At 50.3% G+C, this 16,268-nt stretch overlaps 1 protein-coding gene across 3 annotated transcripts in view; it reads left to right on the top strand.

Moving 5' to 3' along the window:
* CMTM7 (CKLF like MARVEL transmembrane domain containing 7) overlaps positions 1,826–16,268 on the top strand; it is a 44,195-nt gene continuing 29,752 nt past the window's right edge. For 2 of the 3 annotated variants that reach the window (XM_018038373.1, XM_018038370.1), the window contains exon 1: positions 1,830–2,045. In XM_018038373.1, coding sequence (XP_017893862.1) covers positions 1,887–2,045 — 159 coding nt within the window. In that variant the 5' untranslated portion in view covers positions 1,830–1,886. Of the gene's footprint in view, positions 2,046–16,268 lie in introns of all 3 variants that reach the window. The other variant, XM_018038372.1, reaches the window with a different exon arrangement.

Consider the following 16,268-nt stretch of genomic DNA (forward strand, 5'->3'; position numbering starts at 1 on the left):
GGGCCAGCGGCAGTCAGGGAAACCCAGCCAAGTCTCGGCTTCACTGGACTTGGAAACGACAGTGGTTCACAAACTCTGAAATGCATCTGATTCATGTAGGAGGTTGAGGGCCAATCTTGCCAGAACACAGGTTGCTGAGTCTCATACCCGGAGGTTCTGATTCAGCAGGTCTGGGCAGATGGAGAGGGGAAGCGGTGAGAATTTGCATTTCTCACAAGTTCCCAGGTGATGCTGGGAACACAGATCGAAAACCACTGATTTCGGAGATTGGTGGCCCCTGGAAGGAAGAGTAATCCAGTGCTAGTTTCTTTTTTTGCTTCCCTGAAGCCTTCACAGCAACAAAGACCTCACGTCGTCTCCACAGTGTGTTGTGACCCCTTGGAAAAGCACAGAAGCGAAGATGTGAAACTGTATAGAAAATGACATGCGATGTCAGCTTCGTGCCCAGGGCATCTGAAGCTGTCACAGAGCACCTGCATAACTGTCACATTGTCACAGCAGCCCTGAGGTGCAGTTACCTTTGTTTTAGAGAATGAAATGGGAGTACCAGGCACCATGACTGTCGTCTAAACAGAAAACAGATATTGGAGGCCGTTTCTTTCTTTGGTCATGAAAACTTTCTAGTGTACACGAAAGTAGAGAACGTGGTGTCATGAATCCCCGAATGCTTCAGCTTTGGAAATGACTGGTTCTCAGACTTGAGCGTTCAGTAGAATCACCTGGCAGACTTGTCAAAGCAGAGATTTCATGAGTTATCCCTACTTTCTAGAATTATCAAAGACTTCTCCAGTGGTCCTGCGGTTAAGATGCCAAGCTCCCACTGTAGGGGGCCTGGGATCTTAGTTGGGAAACTAAGGTTCCGCATACCACATGGTCCGACTGAAGAAATTATCAAGACTTATCAACAGTTAGCACTGGCATCCAGTGATCTCATGAGGTAGGATTTTGTGTTGTGTGGAAACATTTGGTGGTTTGATGACTGATACCATCTCCTTTCAGTGATCCTGCTTGCTCGTTTAAAAAATAACCCAGAACGCAGGAAACAGCATTCTCTCTTGGATAGCGGTTTGACAGCTTCTTATAGAGAGAAACCTGTGCTCACTTTGTGACCCAGCAAACCCATTGATAGTTGCCCCCACACACAGAAATGAGAGCTTCTGTCCACCAAAAGAAAATTTCACCAGAATGGTCACAGCTTTATAGGGTAAAATGGGATTTATCTCGATGCATCCTGTCGAGTGAAAGAAGCCAGAAAAAATGAGATTATGTCAAGTCTATCAAATCCGAGAAGAAGCAAAACGAATCTATAGCGACAGGAAGTGGGGAAAGAGCACGATGGAACTTTTCCCCCGTGGGCGGTGATTACACAGATGTACATTCACATACAGAACAATTAACAGAGCTGAACACGGAAGGTTTGGGCATTTCAGTGAGTGTAGTTTACACTTCAAGAGCCCTCAGCACACATCCGCAGCCTCGCCCACACCAGATCCCAGGAGGCTCAGACCAGCTGTGCCCGGCCTCGCCCACCTCGGAAAGGCTAATACTCGGGGCATCCGTTTCCCTCGTCCCCCTCTAGCTCAACTTCCGCGCCTCCCCAAGGGCGGAGGCTACAGCCGCCTTTCAGCTGCGCACCAGCCAGTGTCGCCGAGGCTGGGTGGGCGTCCTCCACGCGGGCCCGGGGCGCGTGCGCCCCGCCCACCAAGGCCCCGCCCCGCCCCACCAAGGCCCCGCCCCGCCCGCAGCCCCCCCCGCCCGCAGCCCCGCCCCGCCCCGCAAGGCCCCGCCCCGCCCCGCAAGCCCCGCCCCGCCCCGCAAGGCCCCGCCCTCTGGTACTGGCCCTTGCCCTCCGCCGGCGGAGGCAGCCCGCGGGCAAGGGCCGCGCGATGTCGCACGCAGCCGGGCTCGTCCGCACCACGTGCAGCAGCGGCAGCGCCCCGGGAGCCGGGCCCGGCGCGGGGCCGCTGGGCGCGAGCTCCTCGGAGGGGCTGCTGGACCCCGTCTACCCCCGCACCCACGCGGCGATGCTGAAGGTGGCGCAGATGGTAAGAGAGGCCGGGGCGCGGGCCGGGGTCCCGCGGGGAGACCGCGGAGGGCGGGGTCCGGGGAGGGGGCGCGCCCGCGGCGGGAGCATCGCGCCCCGGGCCGGGTCGCGCGCCGCCCGGGTCAAGCTGGAGGGGGCTTCCTCCGGCGAGGAATTCGGCGCACCCCCCGGCCCGCTCCCCCGGCCCTGCTCCGGGCTCCCAAGTTTCTCCAGCCGCTCCGCGGGGTCGGCCTGCCTGGGGCCGCAAGAAGCCACGGCCAAAGTTCCGAGCGCCTTCCTTCCTCTTCTCGGGCCGCGCCGCTTCGGACCCGCCAGGGGGTGGGGAGTGCCGGGGGGCGGCGCTCAGGCCGCGGAAGCCGACCGCCTCCAGCTCTCTGGCCGCCGCGGCTTCCTCGCTAACCCCGCGCCGCTGGGCTTCCTGCCACCGGAGCGGCCTCGCCCGAGCGCGGGGTCCACGGCCCGGCCTTCCCGGGGGCAGAAGGTGCGGGGACCCTTGGGGCAGCTGTCCCGGGCCCTGCCCCTCGACTCCCGAGGGAGGGCCGGCCCTCGGGGCCCCTGGACGGCAGCGGTCACTCGGGAGGCCTCTGTGCTTTGTGAGGAGCGGGCATCTCCGGAAAGGGAGCCGGGCGGGACCGAGGCCGGGGCCTCCAGCAGCGCAGACCTTGCCCGGCCTGTTCCCCATTCTTCTCTCTCTTCCCAAGTTTTTCTTCCTCACAATTTTTAAACCTGAAACACCTTTCCCGTTTGTCTAATGTGTTTGGAAACTCGGCCGGGCTCATTGTGATTCCACTCCAGATAATGTTTGCAGCGAGAATGGTAGAGGGGGAAAGTGGTGGTTTTGCAAGGAGGGAGGGATGGGGCTTATACACAAGGTCACGGACCCAGAGGCCGGGCTGCCTGGACACAGGGTGAGAGCCTCGCAGGCGTCCACAGCTCTGTTACTCTGGGGGCCAAGGGCGCGTGGAGGGGACTCTGGTTTCCTGCTTAGGCCAGAACTGAAGGGAAGAGGGACTGAGTTCCCTTTTCTCAAAGAAGAGCATCTAGATGGACTAAAAATTAGGAAGTGGAAGTATTGTAGCTACTAACCAAAATAAATCAGGCACAGCTGTGTTGGCTTTGAGTGAGGCATTTTGGGGGGCTCAGGCTAAGAAATCTGATCAGCCAAATAGAGGGGACTTACCTACCTCCCCACCCACTCCAGAGTTCTTGCCTGGAGAATCCCAGGGACAGGGGAGCCTGGTGAGCTGCCGTCTATGGGGTCGCACAGAGTCGGACACGACTGAAGTGACTTGGCAGCAGCAACCTACCTCCTCATCCTTAAGAAAGATGAATGGGAGCCTTGGAAGGTGTATCAGGAGCTGAATGATGAGATTAGTGGACAAAGATTGGGGTCAGAGCCATCCATAAGTTTAATAGACACAGACAGGGAGAAGAGAAACCACCCCTTCATTCCTCTCCTAAAGTAGCCTCTTACCTTTGGCCCTTGGGCCAAGTTGCAGGTGACAGTGATGGCCCTATGCCCCAGAGAGAACAGAGACTTGGAGAATTGCATCTCTGCGTGCCCAGAGGGTTCTTACGCCTTCTTCCTTCCCTGGGGACTGCCCTGTGGCTGCAGGCGGGTTTGAGCAGGCCCCCTGGGCGTGAAGTTGCTGTCGCCATGGTCATATTACTATGCAGAGACCATTTAGGGCTGATCTCCTCCTCCTCCTCTTCTCTGGGAGTCCCCCCAAATCCACTACCCGAGGAAGGAATGTCCATCTGGATCCTCACAGAATGTGAGCTGGAGCCGGGCCTCCTGGCATCATCCATGTCCTTGAGGGGCCTGAGCTGGAAGGAGTGCCCGGGCCCTGCAGGCATCCAGAGGCCCTTGCCCGGGGCTCCAGCAGCACTCCTCATCATTTTGTTTGTTCATTAGACTTCAGTGAGTGCTGCGTTCACCTCTGTTTCTCCAGAAACAGATAGCTGTGACAAAGCCCTTGCCCTCAAGGATTCTGTGGTTTTGCTGAGGAGGCAGACTTGTCCCCAAACTGCCTGGCTGATGTGATGAAAGGTCTGTGGTTGCCCACATAAGGAAGGAAGGATGGAGGGGAGATTAAGGTGACATTTGAGCTGAATCTTGAGGGTTGAGTGTGGGTGTGTCAGGCTGGGCACGCCCTGTTGGCCTCCCAGTGACTTTATTCCGGTGATTCTGGGGAGGGGGGACGCAGAAAGGAAGGAGACAGGGTGAGATGAGGGCCAGTGATGGGCAGTTCTTCCTGACATTTAGAAAGCGGTCTATGTCTCTTATTGAGCATCTGCTCTGTTCTTACCTCTGCATAAGCCAAGCTTGTCGGAGAAGGCAATGGCACCCCACTCCAGTACTCTTGCCTGGAAAATCCCATGGATGGAGGAGCCTGGTGGGCTGCAGTCCATGGGGTCGCTAGGAGTCGGACACGACTGAGCGACTTCACTTTCACTTTTCACTTTCATGCATTGGAGAAGGAAATGGCAACCCCCTCCAGTGTTCTTGCCTGGAGAATCCCAGGGATGGGGGAGCCTGGTGGGCTGCCGTCTCTGGGGTCGCACAGAGTCGGACACGACTGAAGCGAAGCCAAGCCAAGCCAAGCCTGTGGAGACAAGATAGAGCCTTTCAGCAGAGACTCTGACACTTGCAGAACCATAATAGGGAAGGAGAATCAGAATGTAGTTTCATAAGCAGTGAAGATGGAAATCTAAGTGTCTTCCAGAAGCTTCCTTTTTAAAAAGTTTTATTTTCAGTCACACTGTGCGGCTTGTGGGATCTTAGTTCCCTAATCAGGAATTGAACCCAGGCACTCGGCAGTCAGAGCCCCGAGTTCTAACTGCTGGACCACCAGAGAATTCCTAGAAGGTTCCTTGATGTACTCAGTAAATATAGAGCACCTGCTGTATGCTAGGACAGTGTGGAAGGCCCAGTGAACAAGAGGGGTCAGCCCCTGACTTCTTTATAGTGTAATTGGGAAAATAAGCATTGAGTGGTTTTAAATCTGAAAGTGTGCGCTGGGACAAAAGCTACGAAGGAGAGCCCCACAGAGCAGCAGTCTCCAACCTTTTGGGCACCAGGCACCAGTTCCGTGGAAGGCAGTTTCCCGTGGACTGAAGGCGGGGGATGATTCAGGATGATGCAAGTGCATTACATTTATTGTGCACTTTATTTCTGTTATTATTACATCAGCTCCATCTCAGATCATCAGGCATCGGATCCCAGAGGCTGGGGACCCCTGCCGCAGGGAATTAACTGGGAGGTCTACCCTGTCAGGGAGGTAAGGAAGGGCTTTTCTGTGGAAGGGCTATTTGGAGGATGAGGGAACAGCATTATCAGAAGAAGGAAGAGCACAGACAGGGGCTCAGTGACTGGAGGAAGGAGGAGTGATGGTTGGAGGGAAGGGAGCAGGGCTGGGAATGGTGTGAGTGAGTCTGGAGAAACATGCCGGGACAGCCCATCCAGGGTCTGCCAGAGCGTGCTGAGAATACGGCGCTTGTTCTAAGATTGTCCCGGAAGTAATCATATCAGTATCATTCGAAGCGATGGTTCTCAACCTGGGACTGCACGGCCCCCTAGGGTCATTTTGGAACTTCATGGAAATTGTCTGTTGGCCGTCACTGGGATTATTAGGGTCGTATTCAGGATGTGTTTCATTCATTCCAACGAAGTAATGAAGGCATTGCAACTATCCTAAAGAGAGGTGTTACAGGAATGCTGTGGAAGGGGACTAAGTGGGTGTGCGAGTCTGGGAGAGTGCCTGAGTTTTTCTGGCTTCCTAAAGACTTTCTAGGAGTTTGGGGCAAGTACGAACTTCCCTTGGGTATTCACAGCCCACATCCCAGATGGAGTTAGACGGTGGGGGTTCGCAGCCTCTGATATAACCATGGAAATACCTGTTAGTGGAGAATGAGCAAGCATAGTCCAGAATGGCTCACCCTTCATGTTCTGTCTCAGGACTGTGTGGAAGGAGGAGCCCCAGTTTGGTTCCCAAATGCATCCGGCACTCCCATGCCCTATTTTGTGGCAGCTGGAGGGTTGAGGGCAGCAAAGAACCTCATGTCAAGAGTTTTTGACCCTTTGGGATTTCCCTGGTGGTCCGGTGGCTAAGACTCCAAGTTCTCAATGCAAGGGGCCTGGCTTTGATCCTTAGTCAGGGAACTAGATCCCATATCACATAGCTAAGACCCGACCTAGCCAAAAAAAAAGTCTTTCACCCCAACCCAGTCCCAGTCCAACAACAAGAAACTGCTGTCCATCAGTGATCAAACAAAAATAATAAGACGTAACTTACAGGCTTTATTCCTGATAACAGAAGTAATACTTGTTCATTGTAGAAACTTCGGGAAGCCGAGAAAAAACTAGACCCTCCCACTCCCTCTCCCCCTGGGTTTAATATTGAAAGTAAAATTTTACACTGTTTCATAGGCGACATACAGTTTGCAGTTGTTGTTGGTCTTATTTTTACAAAAGGAGGTGACACGCTACAGTTTGTAAAGTGCTTTTATTTGCTTAACGGGTGATGGATGATTTCTCATGTCACCTAAGGTTTGCACGCAACAGTGTTTTTGCAGCCAGTTACAAATGTACCTGTGGTTTGTGTGACCAGCCCCCTCCCCTTTTTTTGGTGGTTCAAGGAGCTTTCGGTTCTGCCTGTTGATGAACAAGACAGTGATGAACTGAACTGCCCTGCAGAGAAGTTTTGGTGTGCAAAGCCATTAATACTTCCTTAGGATAAATGGTCATGACCTTTCACAGAGAGAGATGGAGTGCGTCTTGCCCTGCTGAGCGTGCTGGCCTTAAACAACTCTCTAGCCTTGTTAACATCCAGAAATCAATGGTTGTCTCTGTATCATCCAGAAATTTCCAGGAGCCAAAAGTGGTAGTAATAATATTTTAAGTCACAGTCTTATTTTCAGTGTCTGATGGTTTAGAAAAGAAAAAGGCAGGCTAGAAGACTTTGTAAGGATTTTATTTTATTTTTTTAAGAGCTTCATAAAAAAAGATTTATTTCTTCAGAGTTTTACATCAGTCATTGGTTGCTGGTATGAAAATATCTCTTTTTTTAATTCTTTGGCTCAAGGGTGATACCGTTGGTCAGAATGGGCACATGTCCTTTTCAAAAGCAAGAGGTCTTGGAGAAATCTGTGTGTCCAGAAACAAGAGCTGTGTAATGTCCATTGCAGTCTCTCTTTTATCACCTACTTTTGATGTGGACCATTTTTAAAGTCTTTATGGAATTTGTTACAGTGTTGCTTCTGTTTCTTGTGTTTGGAGGCATGTGGGATGTTAGTTCCCCGACCAGGGATCAGACCCGCACCCCTCAACACTGGAAGCAAAGTCTTAACCACTGACCCACCGGAGAAGGCCCTCTTTCCACCAAACACTTTGAAAGGCAGTTGTGTTTAAGCAATGGCAACAGCCTCCACATACTTCGGAAGGATGACAACACCCATGGGTGCGAGGATTTGTCTATTCAGGCTGCAGACAATGTGGTTTCCTAACTACTGGCGAGAATTCCCCTGCAGGGCACCCCAAATAACTGTCCGCACCCCGATCGGGAGCCACTGGCCAACAGAGAGGGTCCTGATGGAAACAGCAGCTGAAGGGGTCCACCAGGCTGGGGGATGAGGGTGGGGATTTGAGGGGCTGTGCGTGGTCCCACATGAGTCCAGACCGTCCCACAGGGTCCCTGGCATCACAGTGGATCCTGGAGACCCTCCAGGACGTTCCGAGACCGCCCTGTGTGGCTCAGCACATTCGTTTCAGTTGTTTCCTCCCTTCCTCCCAGGCTCATCCCCTGCTCTCCAGGCTGGCGCTTCCTGCCTGGGGCCCCTGGCCGCCATCTGCTTCCTCGCCCTGCTGTCTGCCCATGGCACCGGCCCAGGCCTGCTGCCTGGGAGCCTCCCGGTGACCCGCCGCCTGCCTCATGCTGTCCTCCTTTGTCACCAGTTTGGCTCAGAAGTTTATTTGCCCGCTGCTCACTCCCGGGCATTGCTCTGCCGGGTCCTTAGCAACCCGCTGGCATTGGTGGCCTGGCCCAGGGCCTGGCGCTGGCTGCTGGCCCTCCATCCCGTAGCCTTCCTGAGAGATGAGGGTTCGCAAGGAGAAGGGGACCTCTTCCCAGTGCAGCCCCATCCTCTGCACCAGCGGCGGTGAACCTCCTGCTGAGAAAGCCTTTCACCTGGTCTGTGTTTTACTTGGCAGTGACAAGGCTCTTCCTTTCCCTGGGGCAGCCTTTTCCCTTTAAAAAAAATAGGTGGACAGATTCATTGATAGAGAGAGAAATTGTTTGGAAGTGGTTGCCACACATTACCCACAGAAGAGATTACTGTGAAATTTTCAGAGTAAAACAGGTGGAGGTGGAGACAGTGAAGGGAATTCAGAAGGGAATAGGAAAGAAAGAGGAGAAATTAAATAAATGCTTTTGGGCACAGAGTAAATTGGACCTTCTGGAATGCAGAGAGAGTAACTAAAGAGAACATTTCTTCCTCTTAGGTTTTCTTTATTCCCCTGGGGAGATGGCAACAATGCTAGTATTGTTTAAAGGGAAGTCTTTTTAAAACTTTTTCTCTCATATGATGAAAGTGATACTTAGCTAATAATAATAGTAATAATAGCACTTATCACACACTGAGTTCCTGTTAGGTGACAATGACTGGGCTAGGTGTTTTACATGTGTGGGCTTATTCAGTCCTCAAAATAGGTAGTTCCTATAATTATCTGCATCTTACAGATGAGGAAACAGAGAGAAATTTGGTAACTGGCCCCAAATCACAAAGCCATTAATAATGAAGCTGCATTTGGGGCAGTTTGAGTCTGGATCTTGAACTCATGAAGGGACAACTTGGAGTCACTTTTTTTCATTATCAATATGCCGTGAAGAGTTTCCCATGTCTTTAAACCTCTTTTTTTCCTAATTACTTATTTATTTGGCTGTACTGGCTCTGTGTTGTAGCACACACATCTTCTATCTCCTTTGCAGCATGCAGGATCTTTAGTTGCAGCCTGTGGGAGCTAGTTCCCAGACTGGGATGGAACCCAGGCCCTCTGCCTTGGTAGTGCAGAATCTTAGCCGCTAGACCACCTAGGAAGTCCCCTCATGTCATTACAGCTTACCTGGGAAGGATGCTGTGGTGCTACATACGAGTCCATTGTTTGGTTAGAGGACAGGCAGTCGCAGAGTTAAAAGGAGGTGCTCTGAGATGTCCCAGCAGGTGCTGGTGACAATTTCACCTTTTGCCAGAGATGAATTCAGGCCAAGTGGGGAAAATCCCTCTCTGGGGTACAGGGCAGACGAGTGTCACCTACTTTAGAAAGTGTTTCCCGTATTCCTCTCTGGGCCTCTGGAAGGCTTAAGAGGGAACCATAGGAGGACTTCCCTGGCTCCCTGGTCAGAGAACTAAGATTCTGCGTGCCGCACATGGCAAAAAAAAAAAAAAAGTTAGATCATTAGCATCATCCTTGCATTATGTCCTAAGTTCCTCCCAAGAGAAGAACTAAAGTTCAAGTGTCTGCTTCGTCATGTCAGGCAATTTCACATGCAGTTTCCCTTTGGCTAATCCTTAACGACTATTCGTTAACTATTTCCCCCTTCTTTTGATTCAGTGAAGGCTGAGAGATTTTGTCCCTTGCACAAGGTTGGAAAATTCTATTAATTTCTGGAGCCAGCATGGGAACCTAAGTGCCACGGTCTAACCCGTCCCCCCATGCTGTACTGTCCCTCTGCGTGTGGCAGACAGGCTCCCAGGCTCCCCTCTGTGGCTGACACACCCTAGGGGGACCCCTCCCATGAGTCACTTTGTTGTTCAGTTGCTCAGTTGTGTCTGACTCTTTGTGACCCCAAGGGCTGCAGCACGCCAGGCTTCCCTGTCCATCACCAACTCCCTAGCCTGCTCGAACTTATGTCCATCGAGTCGGTGATGCCATCCAACCATCTCATCCTCTGTCGTCCCCTTCTCCTCCTGCTTTCGATCTTTCCCAGCATCAGGGTCTTTTCAAATGAGTCAGCTCTTCGCATCAGGTTGTCAAAGTATTGGAGCTTCAGCTTCAGCATCAGTCCTTCCAATTAATTTTCAGGATTGATTTCCTTTAGGAGATGTGATGTCATTCCCATGGTTATGTCTTGTGCCTGGGCGAAGGGATGCTGCAGATGTAATTAAAGATCCAAGTCAGTTGATTCTGAGTTGATCAAAAGGACGTTATCTTCAGGTGAAAGTCCCTCAGTCATGTCCAACTCTTTTCAACCCCGGTGGACTGTAGCCTGCCAGGCTCCTCTGTCTGTGGGATTCTCCAGGCAAGAACACTGCAATGGGTAGTCATTCCCTTCTCCAGGGGAGCTTTCCCATTCAGGGATTGAACCCGGATCTCCTGCATTGCAGGTGGATTCTTTACCATCTGAGCCATCAGCCTGGCTTAATCAGGTGACAGTCCTTAAGAAAGATACTGGGTTCTTCCCAAAGGAAGAGATTCTCTTGCTGACCCTGGAGAACTAACCTGCCCTGCTGGGCCCAGCAGAGGGCCACATGAGGCGCAGCTATGGGTCGTGTCTAGAAGCTGAGAGCAGCCCTCAGCTGAAATCAACCAGAAAATAGGATCCCATAGTTGGAACAGAACATGAGCTTGGTTGAGAACTCCAAGCCTCAGAGGAAACCCCAGCCAGGCCCCCACCTCGATTGCAGCCTCGTGAGACCCTGAGCAGAAGACTCTAGCCAGAGCTCCCGACTGCTGAAAACTGTGAGATTTTAAATGAATATCAGTTTAAGCTACCTGCCTGGGGGAATTTGTTAGGCAGCAGGAGATATCTCATACACCCACAGAAACCCGTGTCTCCTGCATCGGATCTGGTGTTTTCATGGCTGCTCCTTAGCAAGAAAGGCGGGGGAGTGGAGGGTCAACAGCCGTGCAGGAGGCAGGAGGTACAGTGGCCATTTTAAAAATACATTTACTTTATTTGGCTACATTGGATCTTGGTTATGGCATGCCGGATCTTTGTTGTGGCTCATGGGCTTACCCTGCAGCATCTGGGATCCTAATTCCCGGACCAGGGATCGAACCCATGTTCCCCACATTGCAAGGCGGATTCTTAACCACTAGACCACCAAAGAAGTCCTTCAGTTCAGTTCAGTTCAGTTCAGTTCAGTGGCTCAGTCGTGTCCGACTCTTTGTGACCCCATGAATCGCAGCACGCCAGGCCTCCCTGTTCATCACCAACTCACATCCAGTTGACTCACATCCATCGAGTCAGTGATGCCATCCAGCCGTCTCATCCTCTGTCATCCCCTTCTCCTCCTGCCCCCAATCCCTCCCAGCATCAGAGTCTTTTCCAGTGAGTCAACTCTTCGCATGAGGTGGCCAAAGTACTGGAGTTTCAGCTTTAGCATCATTCCTTCCAAAGAAATCCCAGGGCTGATCTCCTTTAGAATGGACTGGTTGGATCTCCTTGCAGTCCAAGGGACTCTCAAGAGTCTTCTCCAACACCACAGTTCAAAAGCATCAATTCTTTGGCGCTCAGCCTTCTTCACAGTCCAACTCTCACATCCATACATGACTAGTGGTAAAACCATAGCCTTGACTAGACGGACCTTAGTCAGCAAAGTAATGTCTCAGCTTTTGGATATGCTATCCAGGTTGGTCATAACTTTTCTTCCAAGGAGTAAGCGTCTTTTAATTTCATGGCTATTTTTTTCAATAACAGCTAGATAAGTTTTTATCTGGGCTGTGGTCATATGTCTTTTAATTCTTGTGCAGTCAGTCTGTTGGCTGGAATCCTTGCTCTGGGCATTGTGCTAAATGCTTTAAAAGCCAAGAATTCACTCATCATTAGGACCCGGGTTCAGATCTTCCCTGGTGGCTCAGACAGTAAAGCGTCTGCCTATAATGCGGGTAGACCCCGGTTCAGTCCCTGGGTCGGGAAGATCCCCTGGAGAAGGAAATGGCAACCCACTCCAGTACTCTTGCCTGGGAAATCCCATGGATGGAGGCTGGAGGACTACAGTCCATAGGGTCGCAAAGAATCAGACTCGACTGAGGGATTTTCACTTGAAGATAACATCCTTTTGATCAACGCAGAGTCAACTGATTTGGAGCTTAATTACTTTTCTCTGCAGCATCCCTTCACCCCAGCATGTGACATAACCATGGGAATGATGTCACATCTCCTTTGCTGTTTCTTACAGTGGTATTTCCGCTTTACAGATGAGGAGACTTTGGGGAGTTTAAATACCTTCTGTGCAGAAGAATGGCCTCCACCTCCAGCAGCCCCACTGTCCTCCAGGGTCCTTCCTAGAGCCAGTCTAAAAAATGAAAATACTGATGCTCACAGTGGTTGTACAACTGTTAAAAATGTATTTCCTTTTTTTGAGTAGATAACATTCACATGATCAAGATTTTTAAAGTGCATAAACTCTTCCAGTTTTGACATTTCCTTCCTGGAAGCTCCCAGTGATAACTGTTTTCTTGTATGTCATCAGGAGTTGTTAATATTTTATGTTTCTGTGTGTGTGTGTGTGTGTGTGTGTGTGTGTGTGTGTCTGCACTGGCTTTCCACCTTGGGGATCATTCCGTATGCATGCAGAGTGTTCTCATTCTCCTCCTGTTCCGTAACAGCTGCGTTGTGTCCCGGAGAATGGATTGACTATATTGTTTTTTAACCAATCCCCTATCGATGGGCACTTAGGTTATTTCGCATCTTTTGTTACGTCACAGTGCTGTAGTGGACACCATTTTACATATCATAGTTCTCTGTGTGTAAAGATCCTCAGAAGGAGAAACCCCTAAAGGTGGAATTCGTAGGCCTGCCAGCTGTTGCCTGCCCTTGGACATTTCTTCCTCTGTTCTGTAACTCAGATTCTCAAACATCTCCTGTGATCTCCTCCCAGGGGGTGTCAGAGGTCTTCCGCATCCATTGTCAGTGAGAGGCTCTACTTGGTGCTCAGGGTTCAGAGTTCAGCTCTCTAGACTCCTACCTGACTTGCTTTAAGATCAAGATTTAAGGACCAGAAAAGTCTGGGGAACAAGAAGACCTGTGTGATCAGCATTGCTAGAATTGCCCAGAATCCATCACAGGGAGTGTTGAAGTCAAGCTTCTTAAAAGTAGAGCTAGAGATGGGGATTCTTTTATTTATTTAAAAATATTTATTTTTATTGCAGTGTAGTCGCTTTACAATGTTATGCCAGTTTCTGCCGTATAGCAAAGTGAGTCAGCTCTGTGTGTACAAACACCCCTGTATTTTATTTCCTTCCCACGTAGGTCTCCACAGGGCAGCGAGGAGAGCTCCCTGTGCTGAACGCTAGGTTCTCATGAGTTATCTGTTGTGTACACGGTAGTGTATATTTGTCGATCCCAGTCGCCCAGTCCATCCCCCTCTCCCTTCCCCCCTTGGTGTCCATGCTGTGGTTCTCTGTGTCTGTGTCTCTGTTTCTGCTTTGCAAGTAAGATCACCTCTACCTTTTTTTCCTAGATTCCACATATATGTGTTAACATACAGTATTTGTTTTTCGCTTTCTGACTTACTTCACTCTGTTGTTGGACCGTCTCTAGTTTCCTCCATGTGATGTGTCTGCATATGGCACAGTCTCGCTCCTTATTGTGGCTGAGTAATACTCCTGCAAAAATTGCCTGAGTGAGGGCTGCAGTCAAGGGCAGGGGAGGACTAGATGATGGGTCTGGGAAGTCTAGCCTCAGCCTGATCTTGCCGGGAGCTCTGGAGAGTGAGCTGCCCCACAGAGATGCTCCCGTTTAGGGCAGTGGAGCTGGGCTTTTGTTCTGTTCATTGGCTACAGACCAGATTAAGGGAGTCGATAAACGGGATGGGGGGCCTCTGAGCCAGACAGCTCCCGCTGTGCAAGGAAAATCTTTAGAAGGTTGAGGGTGTGGTAGCTGGGATGTGTACACTGGCCTGATAAAGGGGAGCCCAGTGAAGCAGGGGGCTTCCCTGGTAGCTCAGCTGGTAAAGAATCTGCCTGCAATGCAGGAGACCCCGGTTTGATTCCTGAGTCAGGAAGATCCTCTGGAGAAGGGACAGACTACCCACTCCAATATTCTTGGGCTTCCCTGGCGGCTCAGCTGGTAAAGAATCCGCCTGCAATGCTGGAGACCTGAGTTCGATCCCTGAGTTGGGAAGATCCCCTGGAGGAGGGAAAGGCTACGCAGTCCAGTATTCTGGCCTGGAGAATTCCATGGACTGTGTAATCCATGAGGGGTCTAAAACAGTTGGACACGACTGAGCGGTGTTGGAGTGACTTTCACTTTCACTTTTCACTCACTGTCAGTGGAGCAGTGAACCTATGAAGCAGCGCCTGCCTGTGTTTCTCAGGAGCCTTTGGAATGAATGGCTTTTCCTCTGGTTGATCTCTGCCAAGGCTCTACACTGGTGTGCTCTGGGGACAGACAAACCTGACCGAAGCCTCCCTCCATCTGCAGAACTGGTTTATCAGTATTCTTCCCCGGGGCACACCCTGGATCTGCAAGGCCAGTCTGCACCGAATTCGGATGTTACTTTTTGCTGGTCACTTAAGCAGTTGTTATTTTTGTTTTCAACTCTCATTTGAAACAAGGGGAGACGAAAACAAATCAATATTTACTGAATGAAAAAATAAAATCAGTAGGAGCCAAAATTATTTCTGTAACCTTTCAGGAAAGAATTGTGAGCAGTATCATGAGGGTATAAATAACTTGACCGTATCTGTTTTAACTCCTTGGAGGGACCTAATGATTTCAGAGATAGGGGCCTTATTGATATATCGTGTTTGTTGTGAGTTTCACATGAGAAAGGTAAAAAGAAGCACCACTGACCTTGTGTCGATAATGTGACATTGGTTTTACAAGGGTCCTCAAGTGTCATCATTATGGAGCAGTGTTTACTGACTACCACTTTGGGCAGAGGAAAAGCTGCAGCGTATACAGCAGAAATTATCACGACATTGTAAATCAAAGCAAAACTGCAGCGTAGGGACTTCCCTGGCAGTCCAGTGGTTAAGACTCCACCTTCCAATGCAGGGGGCATGAGTTCGATCCCTGCCTGGGGAGTTAAGATCCCACATGCCTCTGGGTGCGGCTGAAAACAAGAGCCTGCATTGTAATTTGCATCCCCTAAACCTGATGGCGTCTCCTTGCTGACAGAAAGCCTGTTGTCAGTTTGTTGTGTACATTTGGTTCCAGACCACCGTGGTAAAGTGAGTACCACAGTAAAGTGAGACAAGTGAATTGTTTGGTTTCTCAGTGTTATATAAAAACTATGTTTGTACTGTATTGTAGCCTGTTACCTCTGCAGTAGCATTATGTCTAAAAAATGTACATACCTTAATTGAAAAATATGCTATTGCTAAAAAAATAATGCTAACCATCATCTGAGCCTTCACGTGTCTTTGTCTTTTTGCTGTTAGAGCATCTGGCCTTGATATTCGATGACTGCTGACCGATCAGGGTGGTTATTGCTGAAGGTCGGGGCTGCTGCTAAGTCGCTTCAGTCGTGTCCAACTCTGTGCGACCCCATAGACGGCAGCCCACCAGGCTCCCCCGTCCAGGCAAGAGTACTGGAGTGGGTTGCCGTTGCCTTCTCCGGAAGGTCAGGGCAACTATGGCAATTTCTTAAAACAGGACAACAGCAAAGTGTGCCTCATGGCTCGGCTCTTTCTTGCATGAGCGACTTCTCTGCAGCCTGCAGGGCTATTTGGCAGCACTTGACCAAATAGTGGAGAACTTCTTTCAAAACTGGAGTCAGTCCTTTGAAGTCAGTCCTTTCAAACCCTGCCACTGCTGTATCACTTAAGTTTATGTAGTATTCTAAGTCCTCTGTTGTTATTTCAACAAACTTTGTAACATTTTCACCAACAAACTTCACAGCTCCTCCCAAGACACCGCTTCCTCTGCTCATCCGTGAGAAGCGACTTCCCATGCACTCAAGCTTTATCAGGAGAGGCAGCGATTCAGTCCCATCTTCAGGGTCTACTTCTAATTCTAATTCTCTTGCCGTTTCCACCACATCTGCAGTCACTTCCTCCACTGAAGTCTTGAAACCCCTCGAAGTCATCTATGGGGGTTAGACTCTACTTCTTCCAAATTCCTGTTAACGTTGATATCTTGACCTCTTCATGTGAATTATGAATTTTCTTCATGGCAGCGACAATGGTGGATCCTTTCCAGAGGTTTTCAGTTAACTTTGTCCAGATCCATGAGAGGAACCCCTGTGTATGGCAACTATATAGCGTTATAAAATGTAT

This window comes from Capra hircus, chromosome 22 (genome assembly GCF_001704415.2).
Source record: "Capra hircus breed San Clemente chromosome 22, ASM170441v1, whole genome shotgun sequence".
NCBI classification, from domain to species: Eukaryota; Metazoa; Chordata; class Mammalia; order Artiodactyla; family Bovidae; genus Capra; species Capra hircus.